This window comes from Anabrus simplex, chromosome 3 (assembly GCF_040414725.1).
Source record: "Anabrus simplex isolate iqAnaSimp1 chromosome 3, ASM4041472v1, whole genome shotgun sequence".
In the NCBI taxonomy this organism is placed as follows: Eukaryota; Metazoa; Arthropoda; class Insecta; order Orthoptera; family Tettigoniidae; genus Anabrus; species Anabrus simplex.
Window position 1 is genome coordinate 10,755,324 of NC_090267.1, and position 18,478 is coordinate 10,773,801.

The 18,478-nt window shown below is 36.3% G+C and overlaps 1 protein-coding gene across 2 annotated transcripts in view; it reads left to right on the forward strand.

The window, feature by feature from the left end:
- Positions 1 to 6,225: 6,225 nt before the first annotated feature.
- LOC136866930 (zinc finger protein 724) overlaps positions 6,226 to 18,478 on the forward strand; it is an 83,958-nt gene continuing 71,705 nt past the window's right edge. Inside the window, exons 1-3 of one of the 2 annotated variants that reach the window (XM_067144020.2) lie at positions 6,226 to 6,306; positions 10,655 to 10,784; positions 12,318 to 12,413. In XM_067144020.2, the coding sequence (XP_067000121.2) occupies positions 10,719 to 10,784; positions 12,318 to 12,413 (162 nt within the window). In that variant the 5' untranslated portion in view covers positions 6,226 to 6,306; positions 10,655 to 10,718. Of the gene's footprint in view, positions 6,307 to 6,737; positions 6,856 to 10,654; positions 10,785 to 12,317; positions 12,414 to 18,478 lie in introns of those variants that run through there. The other variant, XM_067144021.2, reaches the window with a different exon arrangement.

Sequence of the window (18,478 nt, forward strand, 5' to 3'; positions counted from 1 at the left end):
ATTTGCTTAGTAAATTTTCTTCATTTCAAATTTATCTGGTGTGTCATTTAGTAGCTAGCAGTATTTACCTGGCAACCTGTCAAAGTTATGTAAGATCCTGGCCTTTTTAATTCTCGCTTTGCCTTCCACGCTTCATATTTTATGCTACTGCCTTTCGGTAAGTATTGTGCTTGTTTTCTTCTTGATGTTTGTGCTTTTCTTTTGAATGTTTGGTTTACTAATTGGTAAGGTTGCACACGCAATATACACCCCAAAGTGTTGGCTGATCCCAGATAACAGGGAGAGAAACATCTCTCAACATGATTCACATGTGCCCAAAACTGAACAAAAATGTAGGTACCCAGTATCAAAAATTTCTAGGCTTATAACTTTAACATTCAAATATCCAATACATTGCCTACAGTGACAGTCAGAATTTTTCGGACAGAATAATCTATACATGTAATAACCCTATTACTAAAGATAGAACAGGTAATACATTCAACATTTCTGAACTCTAAATTTAACACACTTCCTAGGTGCTGGAATTATCCAATTGTGATTTGTAGATTGGTTTACAAAGTAATAATATCTTTTATTTATTTGAGGTGCGAAACATTGCTGGTCAATATTTTACGTACAGGAGAAGTTTAGCTGCTAAAGGTATGCTTTGCACTTGTTATGCACTGTGCAGGTAGGTCCCAGTCAGTGCCTTCTTAATGCACAAATCAGACACAACCATTCATGAGTGAAATGCGATGTGGAGGAAACAACAGTACATTTGATCAAAGGCAATTAGTAATATTCCGTAATGAAAAAGGGAAAACATGCCGATAAAGCGCAGATTTGCTGTACATGAGGAAAAGCACTGTTAACGATATTATCTGGCGATACATACTTCAAGACAGAATTTAAAATTTGCCACAGACAGGTCGCCTAAGGGTCCTTACAAGGAGAGAAGAGGGGCAGTAGTATTAAAAGTGAAAAGAAAGCCACATCTTACTACAACCACTATTGCTGCTGCAGCTGAGAGCGAGTTTGGAAAGATCAGTGCAGGTACAATCTGGAGGGTGATATATAGAGGTGATTATCACGGGTGAACTGCAAGAAAGAAGCCCTCTATCAACAAAATAAATAGGATCAAGCGACAACGATTTGCTACGGATCATCTTACCAAAGACTTGAAATGGTGGAAGACTGTCATTTTCTGCGATGAATCGAAATTCAACGTTTCTGGCTCAAATGGGCGCATCATAGTTTGGAGACAGCCCAATAAAAAGAGTGAAGAAAGAAACATGAAGGCAACAGTAAACCATAAACGGGGACATCAAATCAAATCAAAATCTCTTTTATTTGCAAATGAGGCGTCTACCTCGGTGGCAAATGGTACACTAAAATACATTATTGTCAAGCACTAAATATTAAATTAACAAGAGAAGAAAATTTTCCTATAATACAATATTATACAATTTACGCTAACAATTTTTTCTATTAAACACACAGCTCATCCTTAATAAATTTATATTGTTTACACAATTCTACTTATAATATATCCTGTACTACTTACAAATATAGTCAACTGATATACAGTATGTGGAATTACTTCAAATGATACTGTACAACTGGTATAAGATTAAAATTTACATTGCATTTATTTACTTTTTTTTTCTTTACCCATTCTGGAACCTAAGTAGCATAACGACATGCTGTGTCTTAACAAGAGCCCCTTTTGCCACCACTTTTCAGAGTTCCTGAAGGGCCTTCACAGCTACCGTAGCGGTCCTAGGGCCCTCGAAGTCCCCACTGTACTTCACCCCTACAGGCAGTCCCCTACTTTGGCTGTCCAACTCCTTAGGCAGGGGATGGAATTAATTTATTCACACAAATATTTTATTTATATTAACCTGCACTGGTCGAATGCCCTCTAACATTTCATTTATTTTCTCTCTTGCTGTTTATTCTCTTCTTGGATATCTGTACAGATTTTGGAAAAGGATAAAACACTACCCCTGGTAAACTGTTCCACTCCTTCACACCCTTCCCAATGAACGAAAATATACCCCAATCGCTTCTGCTAAAATTCCTTCTAATTTTATATTTGTGGTCAGTCCAGCCAATTTAATTATTTTCCAACTGAAGCCTCTCACGAATATCTCCCCATGCTGCTTCTCCTGTATAGGCTCTATATAATCCTACAAGTCTAGTTTTCTCCCTTCTCTTACTTAAAGTTTCCCACCCTAGCTCCTTTAACATTTCTCGTGAAATCCCCTGTTACAAATCTTGCTGCTTTCCTCTGCACACTATCTATTTCTTTTATTAGATATTCTTGCTGAGGATCCCAAACCCTGCTTGCATATTCCAATAATGGATGAACCATACTTAGGTAACTTTTCCCTTTTAATTCTCTGTTGCATCCTTTAAGTAGCCTCATTATGACATGTAACGATCTGTATGCTTTCCCAACAATGTCATCCACATGACCCTTCCAGTGCAAATTACTTTGAAATCTTACACCTAAGTATTTGCACTTGCCATCTTTTGGAATAACTACGCCATCCAAAGTATATTTAAATTCAGTTTTAAAACTCCTGTTTGTAAATGTTGCAACAGTTGATTTGCCTCCATTAACCTTCATATTATTCTCTTCAACCCATTGTTGGATACTCTCAAGGTCCCTTTGTAATTCTGAACAATTCTCAATGGTATTTATTTCCCTATAAACAATTATGTCATCTGCATACAATCTTATTTTTGATATTATATTATTCCCTAATCATTTACGTATATTAAGAAAAGTAATAGACCGATTATACTACCCTGTGCAATTCCCTTCCAAACTTTCTCTTCCTGTGATATATAATTTCCTACTTTGACTTTCTGAACCCTTGAATTTAGAAATGTTTTTACCCAACGTGTAACCCTTTCGTCCAATCCTATTCCCTCCAATTTCTTTAATAATACTCCATGTTCCACTCTATCAAAGGCTTTGGAAAGATCTACGGCTATGCAATCTAACTGGCCTCCTGAAAGCAATTGATCTGATATGTCCTGCTGAAATCCCACCAGTTGTGCCTCACAAGAAAATTTCTTTCTAAATCCATACTGGCTCCTCATGAACAAATTTTTATCATCACATATCCCTCTGATGTACTTTCATATTAAACTCTCCAGTATTTTACAAACTATACTGGTCAGGCTGATTGGTCTATAGTTCTCTGGTTTCCTTTTATCACCCTTTCCTTTATAAATTGGTATTATTATAGATTCCTTCCATTCCTTTGGTATTACACTATTATTTATGACATAGTCAAAGAGAAATTTTAAATAAGGCACTATGTACCACCCCATTGCCTTGAACACCTCCCCAGTAATTTGATCACTTCCTGCTGCTTTTCCTTGCTGGAGCAGTTAGATTTCTCTGAAAATATCTTCATTTGTGAATGAGAAGCTTCTTACTTCCCTCTGTGTCTCTCCCTCTCTATCTTCTGTTTCGGTTTCCAACTCCTGACAATCATCTACTGAATCTCTGAATTCCCTCCTAAGAGGTTTGCTTTCTCAGTATCTGTTAAGTAGTGTTCACCCCCTTCTCCCACCACTGTAGGAATTTGGATTCCTTTTCCTTTTTTATTCCTGATATATGAATACAGCTTTTTCCATTTCCCTTTGTGGTCATTATGCTCTTGAAGAATGCCGTTCATATAATTCGATTTTGCTTCCTTTTTCACTCTATTCAGTTCCCTCATTAGCTGTTTTCTACTTTCTCTACTCTCCCTACCTTCTTTGATTTTCCTGTTTACTATTCTACATTTTCTTTTTAATTTTCTTATTTCCCTTGTATAATAGACAGGGTGTGAGGTCATTTTACACTTCTTAACAGGTACAAATCTCTTCTCTCCTTCCCAAATGATTCCTTTGAATTTAGCCCAAAGTGTATCCACATTACTCCCTTCACTTATCCAACAACTGAATTGTGATTTAAGGTAAGTCCCAAATTCATGAACTTTAGTTTTTCTGTATAATTTCTTGTCTGGTGTGACCCTCTTATTAAGCATATTTGGTACGAGTCCTACATCCATTATTACAGCTTCATATTTATCAACAATTTCCCATGGTTTAACCAAGAATACATCTAGCAAGTTATTGAGACGAGTCGATTCTTGTTCTACTTGTGTAAATCCTCCCTTCCAAATTAACTTATTTGCCAGTTTCTATTCATGGGCTTCACTTTTAGCTCCACTCCATTCAACTTCCGGCAAGTTTAGATCTCCCCCAATTATTACCACATCATTATTATTGTTTTTATGAGTATTTTCTATTATTTTCTCAAATATTTCCATGTCTCTTTCCTCTCTTCCAGGCATGTATGTTCCTATAATTCCCACCTCCTTCATATTATCACAAATTAATTTTATCCCTAATATTTCATCCCTTTCATCGGTAAACCATTCATGTGAACAATAAGTTTCCTTCACCAGAATAAACACACCCCCTCCCTTTTTATCTTCTCGGTCTCTACGATAGACTGTGTACCCTTCTGGAAATACTTCTCTATTACCCACCCCTTCTCTCAACCACGATTCCAATCCTATCACCACATCAGTCTCATAAGATTCCATCAATGTACCAAATTGTTTATTTATTACACTCTGACAGTTTACCAAGAGCAATCTCGGACCCCCTTCCTCCCTAAAACTTGACTGTTGCAATTGGGTAACTTGAAATTCCTTACTTTCCTGAGTTTCATTTTCTAGTTGGCTTTCATTTTCTAGTTGGCAGAGCCAGCTTGAAGTACAGCTGGCTCTTTCTACTAGTTATGGTATGTTATGGTATGGTGCTGTATGTCGGCTCGAGGTGTATATGAGCTGGTTTTTATGGACGGAAATATGGACCACCACCAGTATCTTCAGATAAAAAAAAAAAAAAACTACCTGGAGAAAAGTGCAGAAAATATGGGAGTTGGTGACTGCCTTAAATTTTATCAGGATAGCGACCCGAAACATACGGCCTACCATGTACAGTTATAGTTGTTTCAGAACTGTCTTCAAGTTGTGAATCCTCCCCCAACAAAGCCCTGACGTTAACCCCATACAGAATTTATGGGATATACTGGAAAACAACATCCGGAAACTTCCCATAAATTCCAAAGTTGATGTAAAGAGACGACTGCAAGAGGAGTGAGAAAAATTGTCCCATTCCACCACAATAAAACTCGTGGAGAGCATGCCGAGACGCCTGACTGAAGTGCTTCGCAGGAACAAAAGAATCACGAAGTATTAATATTCCTACATGGACTCCATCCTTCATATTTTTCTTGTACTTGCATTTTTGTCCGAGTATTTATGAACAGGCAATTTTATTATAGTTACATTCATAAATTTCAAATTTGTGTAGTATCATGATTTGTGTGTTGGTGTGATTTTGTATAATAATAATAATAATAATAATAATAATAATAATAATAATAATAATAATAATAATAATAATAATAATGTATTTAATGTGTGCAAGAGATAGTTAGAAATTCAATTTATTTTAAGTATTAATATGTTGATAATAATACTACTACTTCTGTAATATATGTGGTTTAGTTATAAGATTAATATTTCTCAAGTAATAATGTTATTAGAAGAGTTATGTATATATAAAACAGAGTCCTGTAAATTTGTAAACGACATGATGAATGAATAAATACTACTACTACTACTAAAAAAAAAAACTCATTATTTTTGGTATCTGTGTGTGTAACTGTTCAGTCTGGAGTAAGCAAGATTATATTATTTGTGTTTGTTATTAATCTTTTTATGTGAAATATAAAGGAACTCTGCCTGTCCGAAAAAATATGACAGTCACTGTAAGTGTTTCAACACAATTCATGTTTTCGTCTTCTGTACTCATACGAAGCTAATAAAAGGGGCAAGCAAAACATTTTAGTCAAGAATAACTTGTCTGGAGTGTAAATGAATGATAGTGCACAAGTTATTTAAAACTACTGAAAACAAGCGCACCTCACGAAAATTTAAAATTATTTTTTCACTAAATTTCCTAGCTACATTTAATAGAACAATTTAAAGACGGCGCAGTTTTATAGTTTAGTAACTTATCAACAAACCTGTTGATATTTAAATAAGAAAGTGAATATTATTTCTTCTTTACTAACTACCGGAACTACCCAATGTAAAATTTTCGCATTTTGTTTTCGAAGTGGCAGATATGTTATTTAATGTTTATGCTTTGTGTGTTCAACAACTGCAATAAGAAAAAGTCATGAAGGAATTGTGATATCTATCTATCATTTTACACAGTGAACACAACTATAACATATTGTAGGTAAAGTTCAAGTAAATTTCAAGCCGATTTTCTAGTTCTCAATAGTGAACTTCATATAGTACTACGTATGCAATCTTTCTTAATAATGAATCAAGCAAATCTGTTTAATTTCACATATTTCGTGCTAGACGTAATTTCCTATGGTTAAGCGTTAACAATTTATACCCCTACAGCTAACTTTCTTCTTGAAAATTCGTAGCTTTGGCGTTGCAAGTGCCAGCAAGTCCACATCGTACGAAGATGAAAAATTGAGGATGATAAACTTAGAACGAAATAAGTCTTAGTGTACCGGTATAATTTTAATTACGATACTGGCGTGTTATTTAACTTGTATGTGTGTGTACAGTACGGAGATGAGAATAATGAGGAATGTGCCTGCAACTTCCTGTTCTGCCCAGACAGATCGACTTTTATCTTACACATTGACTCAATTTTTTTTTCAGTGTTCGTGATCTAATCAGATATGTGAACACTGATCAATGCGGACGAATCTGATTTTTTCACATAGTTGAACCGTTTATTGCTCGCAAATACCAAATAACAGTATTGGTAAGAACAAAACTCTGCAGTATTACTTGCTCAATCATTTCGCAAGCGTAATTTCAGCATGCTATGACAATGCGGATTATTGCCTCAAAATAATTCCTGCGAAAGCGTTGGAGATAAACGTTCAAAGTTTAGATTATACCAAAGTTGATGATGCTATCAGATCATGGGTAAAAGGAATGTATTTTGAGGCGGCCGCGCTACTTCGATGTGTTTGGGGTTTCTAGCAAAAGAATTGCTCTTAGTAATGGTAAATAAAGCCAAATATAAGGTCAAAAATTTCTAGATAGACATTTCGAGTTCTGTTATTTCGATTTACGTTGTTTTTGAATTTTACTCATGTCTGATTATCCTCGGCCTAACTCTCGTCCGTTATGATATCAATTGTTTTTATTCCCTTTTAGGTCATATTTATCTACCGAATGTTTCCATATTAATTTCAGTAAAAATCGCTCATCATATATTAGGTACGCCTATATGATATTGTATATTATGGAAGTAAATATACAATGTTTTATGATATGAAAACTCATCCTATAATTATGATATCTTTTGTAATGTAACATACGCAGTGCAATTCTGGAGACACTGTAGCTATACCTATTTTGAAACTTCTCTTGAGGTCTGATTAATAATAATAATAATAATAATAATAATAATAATAATAATAATAATAATAATAATAATAATAATAATAATAAATGTCCGAAATTTCACCAAAAGGGTTTTATCAAATTTTAATAAAGCCTAATACTAATAATTCTCTCTTTTCTCCCAGGATGTGTATATCAGGCCACGTTCTGGTCACTTTGATCAGGCTTACCTAACCCTTTTAAAATAACTGAAAGGGTAAAGAACTGCACTTGGCTTGTATACCTTCCCACTGACTTGAAATCAACCAGCTGTTTTCTATTATAATATATCCACACCTATGCATTTCGTCAATACATACAGCACTATAAATATACTATAAAGAAGTATCTGGTTATAATGAGCCCTACAAAAATAAACCAAAGAAAATAAAGTTTCCCCCTAACATTTGAACATACTCTACATAACAAAGATAGAAGTATATGGAAAAACATGCTTCCTCTTCTTAATGCAATGTTCTAGTCTGTAATAAAAACATCATTTCCAATTGCTGCTCATTTACTTTATATGGAGAAATCTCCCAGCTTCTACATCTAACAACTCAAGTAAATTAATTCTGAATAACACATAATAATATATGCTTCGAGGTTGTCATATCTGTCACAGTACTTAAACATAGTTCTTAAGTATCACTTTACAATACCTTGAGGCTACAACATACACACTTTGAGAATAATAATGCATACACTTTCTATCAAAAATCATAAAATAAATAAGTGGAAATTATTACAGCAGTGTAGTATAAAGGTTATCAGTATGGTGCTCAGAAAAATGCTTTGAAGGCTATGCAAAAATGTGAAATCGGTGAAGTTAATTGAACAAACAATTTGAGACTAACTATAATGTACATAAAGTAATCATAGCATTTTGAATTTTGTTTCCCTTCTTGCGTACGACAGACATTACCCTATCTTTACAAAACAGTTACATAGAAATAACAAGAGAAATGAAGAGCAAAAAAATAACAGGGCATAATTGGCAAATGAGTGAGAAAGGAACAAGAAGGAACACAGACACAGCTGGATTACAACCAAGAGCAGCCAGTAGAAGATAAATATAAAGTCATCTAGGTAGTAGCAGGTTTGCTGTGGTAACGATTACATCACTGGCTCTGCTGGCGGAAACTCCTTCACTCTGTGCCTCGCGGGGCATGTGCATTCTTTTGATCTCGCTACTGTATGATTTAAGATGGATAGATTGAATGTTGATTTGATTTTAGTTTGTAGGCTATAAATCATGTTAGTAGTAATTTGCTATCATTTTACACTGTGCCTGCATTGTCTGTAAGGTTGTTCCATTTAGGTTATCTGTATTTCTGTAGAATTTCCTTGTATATACATGTTATCTTGGAGATTCTTCTGTATTGTATCATTATTCCATAGCAGCTTTATGCAGTTGATAGCCAGTATTTTCTCCTGATGTTTTATGTATGTCTGGTATCATAAAAGTAAGCTGCGTATCTTCTGTAAGACTTTTCATGAGAATTATCAGTGCACAAAATAATATCCTGTGAAAGCCATAAAATGTAGTTATTTGCATGTATAACCAATTATATTTATTGTATACAATGACCACTAATGGCCAAAACAAGTAAACCTGGTAACATTTGGTATTTATCAGAAACTGAGGTATAAAATTAACAAGTCATATCTTATCTCATATTACATGTGGGAAAAATAACTATTCATCATCATTGTTTAAGATCAACTGTCCATGTTTACTTTTGTAGTAAAAAGTCACAAAATGAGTGACATTTCCCAAAGTTGCCAGCTAAACAAACACAGCTATTGGCAGAATCACTCCCAGAATTCAATACAAACAGGTTTCATTTCCACCTGCGGACCAATAAATTCTCCTAAACATTAGGACCAATGGTCTGCCACAAAGCTCCCTTCAAGAGGCACCCTGCTAAGTACCCCTAAGTTGTGTCTATAGTCAGGACATATGCAGACCAATAAAGAAAGGATGCTTCACTAACAGTAGGTAGCATTATACCAGCAAGAGAGCAAGATATACTAACAACAAGAGAGGATTGTCCTTGTAGCTCGTACAGTGTCCTGTCACATTTATAGCTGATGGAGCATACTGAAGTTGTTCTCCATAGTTCTTTCTTAAGAAAATAAATTTTCTCACTTCTGTCATAGATATTCAGATATCAAGTGTGGCTTGATAACATCGAAGGGTTGCTTTTGTGTATTGACGTGGTTAATATAACCTTTAATTTGTTTGGTCTATTGAACACGTTGATACAATAGTAGTACTTAGCCTTGCTTCATAATTCTGTAAACCTTATATCTGCATGTAGGGGCTAATGACAATGTTTCATAAAGTTTCATCTAGAATTTAACAGATTGAAAGACTTGAAAAGTAATCTTTAGACTCATTGTGGAATACAACACTGTATGTAGGGGAAACATTGGTATTAAATGTTGCAAAGGAAAACAGACTCCAGGTCTTTTAAATGTGGTGTTCTTGAAAGTTTTTGAAATTCAGAAGGGTAGAATTAGTCACAAATGAAGAGATACTGAATCAACTTTATGAAAGGAAATGATTGGGAAAATTTGATCGTAAGAAGGAAAGGATTGACAGAAAAAACTGCAGCCACTGGGAAATTGTTCACTGGTTGGAAGGAAAGTATGGAGTATAACAATGATGATACCAGGCACTGTATAAAAAACAGACTCATGTATGTGTAGGATGTCATAGTTATGTTAGCACAGAATGGTGTCATGAAGAGCACATTAAACCTGGACATGGACTCAGGTGTTCAGGGTTATAAATTGGTGGCCTAGTCACTGAAATTTCACAAATTTGGCTGCAGTTCATTCCTGACCATTTCACCTAAGATTTTTAAATTAAAAAGTCATGTCCTTGTGGTATTAGTTCTGTGCAAATCTGTGTGTCCTATGGCCATGATGATGATGTCAGCAGTCATGTGAAACTGCAAGTCCTATGGCCATCATCACAATATTTGCAGACTTGTAATACTGGAGGTCGTATGGTTATGACCACGATATCGACAGTCATGTCAAATTTGAAGTTCTAGAGCTGTGATGATGTCAGCAGCCAAATAAAACTATAAGCTTGTTGTTTAGGCAATGACAATAGAAAGAATAATAATATATCTGTATATTTCTCGCTCATTTTTCAGTGTAAGGTCATTGGAAACAATTAGCAACCTCAGCGCCTTTAAACTACTTCATTTGCAGTGTGAAATGGACCTGGAATTACAGATCAAAGAGGAACCAGTCTGTATTGATGGAACAGCTAATACTTCATTTGTAAGTGTCATTCCAGATAACTTTATAGTGAACGGAATTTAACCCTTAGTAGTCAAATAAGTTTGGCAGGTTACTGTTGGTATAGCACATCTCAAAGCAAACACCCCATTGAGGGTCAAGATTCAGTGAATGGTTTGGAGAAGCAGTGAGAGTTCTGGATAACCTTTCTTTACTCTGTCTTTTCCTACATACATCACAGTCCATTGTAATCTTCTGAGTGTGTGGATTTCAGTTCAGTAACTCTTCATCCTGACAGGAAAAATATTATCCGAGTAGCTCACAGGGTAAAGCAATGACATGATTATTTCATGTTGGCAAGTGTGATTGCAGCACATGTGAGTAACATCTGGAATGTAAATGATTATATGCACAATAACATTCTGGCACCCGTGTCTCTTTGAAAACCTTGAATGTTGTTAGAAGGATGTTCAACAATTAATTGTAACTTGACAGTAATATTCAATTCCGAACACACTGATCTGCTACTTCATAGATGAGATTTTTCTTCTTACCTACAGTCCTGGCCAGTTAGATATTTGTTTTTACACAAATCTGAGGTCTAGTTTCAGATACACTCAGCCTACTTGAGAACAATTGAGGGGCTGTCTGAAGGGAGAAGTACATTGGCCAAAAGGTTGAACATGCATCTTCTGGTCTCTGGCTGATTGGCAGTAAGTTGGTAGGGAAAGGCCTATCATGATCATTTTTTTTTTTTGTCTGGCAATAATTTCTGCTAGGGATATTTAGGTCACTGTTTTTTTGTAGGTTTCATAGGGACCAAGCAAGTTGGCTTTGTGGTTAGAATCACACAGCTGTCACATGGCATTCGGGAGATAGTGGGTTTTAACCCCTCTGTCGACAGCCGTAAAGCTGATTTTCTGTGGTTTCCCATTTCCATACATGAATTCAGGCTTCAGTTGCTTGTCACCAGTGCCAGCCCTTTCGTATCCCGTTATGCCATGGAGCTTGTCTGTGTTGGTATGATGTAAAACAAATAGTAATTCGTCTTGGCTGACTCATGTATAATAGCACTGCCTGATTTGGAAAGACAGTAACTCACTGCTAGGTGATACCAAAGCTCTTTGTGGCAGTTGATTGTAAATCTGTTGAGGATCCAATATGCTTAGCTGGGAATTTAACATACAACAAGTGAGACATAAGAGAGATATTTCATGCTGAGCTGTACTTGCCAGTATAAATTCAAGTTTTGTGCATTGAATTTTTAAGAATTATTTTGTTTAGGATGTATAAAATAATTATCAGTATTTATGTACAGATATTACAATGATATTTTAAAGGTTTTTATGTATGATACAATTGCTCCAAAAGAAAAAGCATTCTCGAGCATTCAAGGAGGATGACTTTCTTCTGCTGAAGTGCATCCTTTGGGTTTAGAATCCCATCGATATAGAAATGTGAAATTTTGAAATTAATTGTCATAACTGACAGGTAATGAATTATCATGCTTTTTGCTGGTGACTATATTAGTAGATGTGTGTGAAGAGCATGCCTAATATATATTCCTTTCCACAGGAAAATGTTGTGTTTGTACCAGAAATTAAACCTCTGAAACAAGAAACCAAGTCAGAGTTAATAGAGCTTGGGCCAACAGAGGAAAATGCATTCGAGGTAAGGTACAGAATTTTATATGGCATTGTCTGATAATGGAAATAGTGAGAAAATTACCGAATAGATTTTGTTGGATGACCCTTGATTTCAATTACAATTTGAATGTTCTAGGAAAGACATTCATTTTTATTACCTAATTTTCATATCAAGATCTTGCACTAAGTATTGTGGCAGATGGTATGTTTCCAAACACTTCCACTACATACGTCGTAGCTGGTATCATTGCTACTAATACTTTGCGCTGTGTAAATATCTTCAACACTGAGTTTCTATAAGTTGTTATTATTTTGTTGCTGTTGTTGATGCTGTGTAGAAAACTATTTATACAATTTTAATGAGAGACTCCTTTTTCTGAAGACCATATGAAAATTAATGGTTTAGGTAGGATTTCTAGATTTCCTATATAATAATATAATTTTTTTCAAGTAATTCCAATGTGTATCACTTTGTGGTGATTATCGTATGATCAGCCTAATGTCCCATGTGCTGCAGGTATTTCTGCGTATTATCCACACTCAAATCTACCTCAAACGTGAACACCAAGTTGGACATATTCAGTTTGGCTTTAGGAATGGACTGGGTACTCGCGAGGCTCTTTCCTCTTTGAATGTTTTGACCCAGAGATGCCTAGATATGAATGTAGATGTGTACGCTTGCTCCATCGACTACCGAAAAGCTATAATACCAATACAAATGGTCCGTTATTGGACATTTTTCATTCCCTATGGGAATCAACATCTATACCTACCGAAAAGCTTTTGATTGTATATCTTATGCAAAACTTGTTGAGATTTTAAAATCTGCTCGTGTAGATGTTGGTGATCTTCGTATTATTACCCATCTGTACTGGAATCTAACGGCAGAGGTAAAAATAGAAGGAACTACTATTGAGGACATAGCTATACGAAGAGGTGTCTGCCAGGGATGTGTCTTGTCCCCACTCCTTTTCGACATCTACTCTGAAGCTATGTTCAGAGAGGCTTTGGAAGATGTTAATCTAGGTATCAAGATCAATGGCTATGTCATTAATAACATACAATTTGCTGATGACACAATTTTGTTAGCCTGCAACCCTAGTGATCTTCAAATCATTATATACAACATCATGAGGACCAGTGAAACCTATGGTTTATCCTTGAATATTAACAAGACCAAGCTGATTGTATTCTCAAAAACACCAAAACAGGCCTCCCTTTACATCAACAACAAAATCGTCCAACAAGTATCTTCCACCAAATATCTTGGAACTCTAGTGAACCAGCATTGTGATTGAAAATGTGAAATCTTATCCAGGATTGGACAAGCAAAAAATACGTTCAATACCGTGAGGACCTTATTCACCAGCCGTGAACTCAACCTCTGGCTCAGAGTTCAAATGCTACTATGTTATGTCTTTTGTGTCCTTCTGTATGGTTTCAAAGGGTGGATGCTCAGCCCTTATTGGAGAAGCGGGTTGAATCTTCTGAACTAAACTTATACAGAAGAATACTTTGAAAATCTTGGGTAGAAAAGAAGACAAATGAAGAAGTCCTCAACATCTTGAACAAGAAGAAAGAGCTTCTCATAACCATCAAGGAGCATAAGCTCAGCTACCTCGGGCACGTCATGAGAGGTGAACGGTATGAACTTCTCCGACTGATCATTCAAGGGAAGATCATACCTGCCAACTTTTAGCAACCAAAAATAGGAAGATTTTTTAAATTCTTGGATTTCATCACATATATTCCACCACAGTCTACGTGAATAAAGGTCAGGATAAAAGATATATCTACAGCTACAATGCGAATTGACCATTGAATTTAAAATCTAAAACTTAAAAAAAAACAAAAAATTGTTATAAGAAAATGTACCTAATCACTCTCATTTATGACACATACGAATTTATGTCATACCGACACACACAACAAAATGCATAAAATACCGTATTTTCTCGCGTAATTAACGCACTTTTTGACGAAAAATAAGGCGAAAACTTCGGATGCGTAAATTATTCAAGGAATTCAGATATTTACAAATTATTTACAATTCATTTTCATTTAAAAGATAAGTTACACAAATATAATATACACACACAATTGGTTCAACTCATTTGCGATTATCGTCATTTGGCGTAAAATTCCTGCGCGAATTTTTTTCTGAAAAGTCAAATAGGGCACATCAGCTAAGTTAGACACGTGGGTTTGAAGTACCGACACAAGAAAATATTCTTCTCATTACGAGCTGACAATACGACCTGAATGACATACCATAACGGCAACAAAAGAAAATGTCCAATACGAGAAGGGTCGGGCATCGAAGGAGGGACTCTGCTACATTACCCCCAACCGTTCGTATCCAATCTTGTACGAGTGACGTGTCCATCCACCCTTTTTCTTGAATACGAACGTGGATCAATCGCGGAAATTTTGCTATAGGCATTGTTTTTCGTTTTAGAACAATGTAAGGTGCAAGCTTTCTGCCATCAGCTGTTACAGAAAGCATTGCAGTACCGGTACATCGTTGCTGGTTTTTTTTTTTTTTTTTTGCTTCCGGTAGCGCGTCCGATAACACTGCATGTTTCTTTCTTATCGACTGTTCGACTTTGTGGCATATGGAAACTGATTGGCGTCTGACCTCCGGTTCCTATAAGGGAGATCAAATATTCATTCACTTTACGCTTCTCAATCACAAAGCGATGAAAATGGTTGAAATCATTCGTCATTTCTCTTCGTAAAATTAATCAAGCCTCGGCTAACTTTGAAATCCGAGACACTGATTCCATGTGGCGCGACTATCTATCATTCTTTAAAGTACAGCATTTCGTGAGAAACGGCTTATCCAACATAGCGTAACAAAATCATATATTTAAGCACATAATCCTCTACTTGCGGAAACTTGCCGCTTTTTGGTCCGCGAAATGCTTTGCGAGACTCGTTGGCCGCTTGAAGTGCACTTCTGTTACCGCGGTAGCGCACGTTTCATTTGGACACTGAATACTTGCTGCCCGCTGCTCTATATGTTTCGGCGTAATTGATCACCGCGAGTTTGTCTGATGCAGTATTACTCCAATGCTGTGGACTGACAAACAATTTTGAGATCACAGAGTGTCCCGTATCCGAAACACCCGTAAAACTAGTGCAGTGGCATTTCCTGCCTGCTAATAACAGCACGATGCCCTGTGTTTGGAATGCCCGCTTTCGCAATAGGAAGCCTGCTACTTGAATAGTTGGCATCTTTATTTCGAAACGCATCCGGAGCTGAGTGATGGATGTTCGAAGTTGTGGGTGCGTCAAATACGTGAACATTTCTTTTTCTTCACATTGGACCCCAAAATATTGGGATGTGTAAATTATGCAAGGGCATTAATTACGCGAGAAAATACGGTAGATTACTTTATCATACGGTAAAATGAACGGAAATGTATAGGTATCGCTGAACGCTTGGAGATAACGTTTGTCATATTTTTTGGCCATAACGAAAAAAAGAAAATGCCAGAAACTGTCACCGACACAACATTCAACTCATTAAAATTATGCACTTAAATACGCGAAACTACCACATACAAAACAATTCAATATGTCCCGTACATTATTAACATACGACTTTGATACGGGGGGGGGCATAGAAATGCAAGAAAAAACACGTGGCCTACAACTCCGACGAAACTACGCACAGAAACGATGTTAACAGCGCGCGAACAACAAAATAACATTCTTTCGTCCCGATTAACGGAGTCGTTGCCGCGCGCGAGCCTCTTGCGTGAAGGACGATCGCCGCTCCGAATCCCCAGCTGCTGTATCAAGCGCACGCGCTGTTGTGGTGAGCGGGAAACAAAATTCAAGAAGATGGCGGACGAAACACTCACGAAATACAGTATCAAATAAATACGCTTGAAAATGAATATTCGTAAATTATACAAGCACGTAAGAATTTATATCCTTTATCCTAGGGAAAGGGTATTGACCGTACTAGACGTTATATTAGTCAAAAATCGGAAGAAGTAAAAATAAATCGGAAAATCGGAAGACGAGTTAAAAACCGGAAAGTTTCCGGGTAAATCGGAAGGGTTGGCAGGTATGGAAGATTGATGGGAAAAGATCTGTGGGAAAATGGAGAAATTCCTGGTTGAAAGACTTGCGGCGGTGGTATGGACATAGGGCCTACCTCGATAGAAATCTTCCTTGCTGCTGTTTTGCATGTAATCGTAATCAATTGGATCACCCATCTTCGGAGGGAGGTGGCGTCATAAGAAGAAGAAGAAGAAGAATTCCAGTGTCTTCCACTGGGTACTGTAATGCACAGCTAGGTGTTGTGTGACAACTAACATTGTTCCAATGCCTACTGCAATGTACCATACATCAGCTGATATAGTTCCAAGACTCTTTGCAATGTGCATAGTGTGTGGCAGCTGGGATCATTACTATTAGTAGTATAGTGCTGTTGGAATTGCCTATTTCAGATAGTAGCATGTTAACTTGTTATACAATAGGGTGTAATTTTTATAATTTGTTGCTTGAAGCTTTCATGTCACAAACTGATGGGGTTATTTTCAGTATATAAAATTTCATATACAAATTGGTTTACTACTACATGTGTTAGGCTATGCCCTCATCGATGTGTTTGATCGTTCGGAGAATAATCTGACAAGAAACTGTGTGGGTAATGTCAGATCAAATGCAATAAAGCATTATGAATAAAGACAGTAAACTTGATGATAATAGTAATCCTGCTGTAATTTCTATGTACAAATGCAAAAAAATCAATCACTGATCACTATAACTTCAGATCCAAAAATTTAGAAAAGCTGAAATTAGGAAAATATGTTCATTTGTTGCCCTAGAGGTTCATTGAGAAAGGGTTTTTTTCAAAATTGATCTTTTCTCCTAGCCTTTGGCTCTTTGTCCAACAACAGAAGCTAATAAAGGCAAAAATTGACTTTGTTGTACAAGTGGGAGAAAGAGCTCGTATTAAGTCTTATAACATGAGAAAAATCTTAGTATGTCCCTTGGGACACTGAAAACCATGTGTTAAGGCCCTAAAAGCAACACCACACTGCCCCCATTCAAAGTGCTGGAGAGCACATGTTGGCAGATGCACGAAGCATTGGAACTCTTGCTTTAGCAGACTGCATAAGACATGTATAAACATTGCAGCATGAAGATATTATTGTGTGAGAAATTGTATCATGCTCACAGTTAATGGTCTAATTGACAGCAGTCTGCATTCTCTCACATACACTTTTTCTTTTCTTTTTATATCTATCTTTTATTCTTAATACTTCTTTTATTTTTATATTTATCCTTCAGTCCTAATACTTCTCTTCATATCTAACTTTTATTCCTAATACCCCCCCTGCCCATGGGTGGGGACAGTATAATAACATCTGTAGTACAGCCTACCTGTCATAAGAGGTGACTAAATGCAGTCCCTGGGTATATTAACTTGGGAGTGTGAGTTGGCAACCTGATGGCCTTTAACTGAGTCCTGGTATTGCTTCTACCTACTTGTGGCAGGATCCTCACTTTCATTTATTCTACCCGACCTTTCCTTCATCAGTTTTTTCTTCCTGACCCCAGCAGTGTTAGGTTTGCAAGTTGTAGGGAATTCATGGCTTTCATTTTTCTTTGGCTGTTACCTTCATTTATTGAAGTCAGGACCTTTCTAGTATTTCCCTCAGAGTAAGTTTAATAGATGATAGTTTCCCAGTTGTATTTTTTCGTAAAACAGTAATCACCATGACCACACCTCTCCACCTCTTCAGACTCATATGGGCCACATCGCTATAGTTCAAGTGTGGCTTTCCTAGAGCTACTGTGTTCTGTAGCTCCTATTACTCATAGCTGACTCTGTGTCCTTTCTTTTCCTTATGTATCTTCTATACCTAAAAAAGCACAGATAAGCTTCTATGTCCATTTGTCTCATTTACAACAGTACTAACAGGTGTGCTCCAGTGTTCTATCACACAGCTTCACACTGCTTCATACCACTCATAAAAGTAACTTTTATTCATCATACACATCTTATCTTCTATTTTTTTTATTCTTAATACCTATGAAGGGAGATGGCTCCTGTCTTTCTGTTCCCTA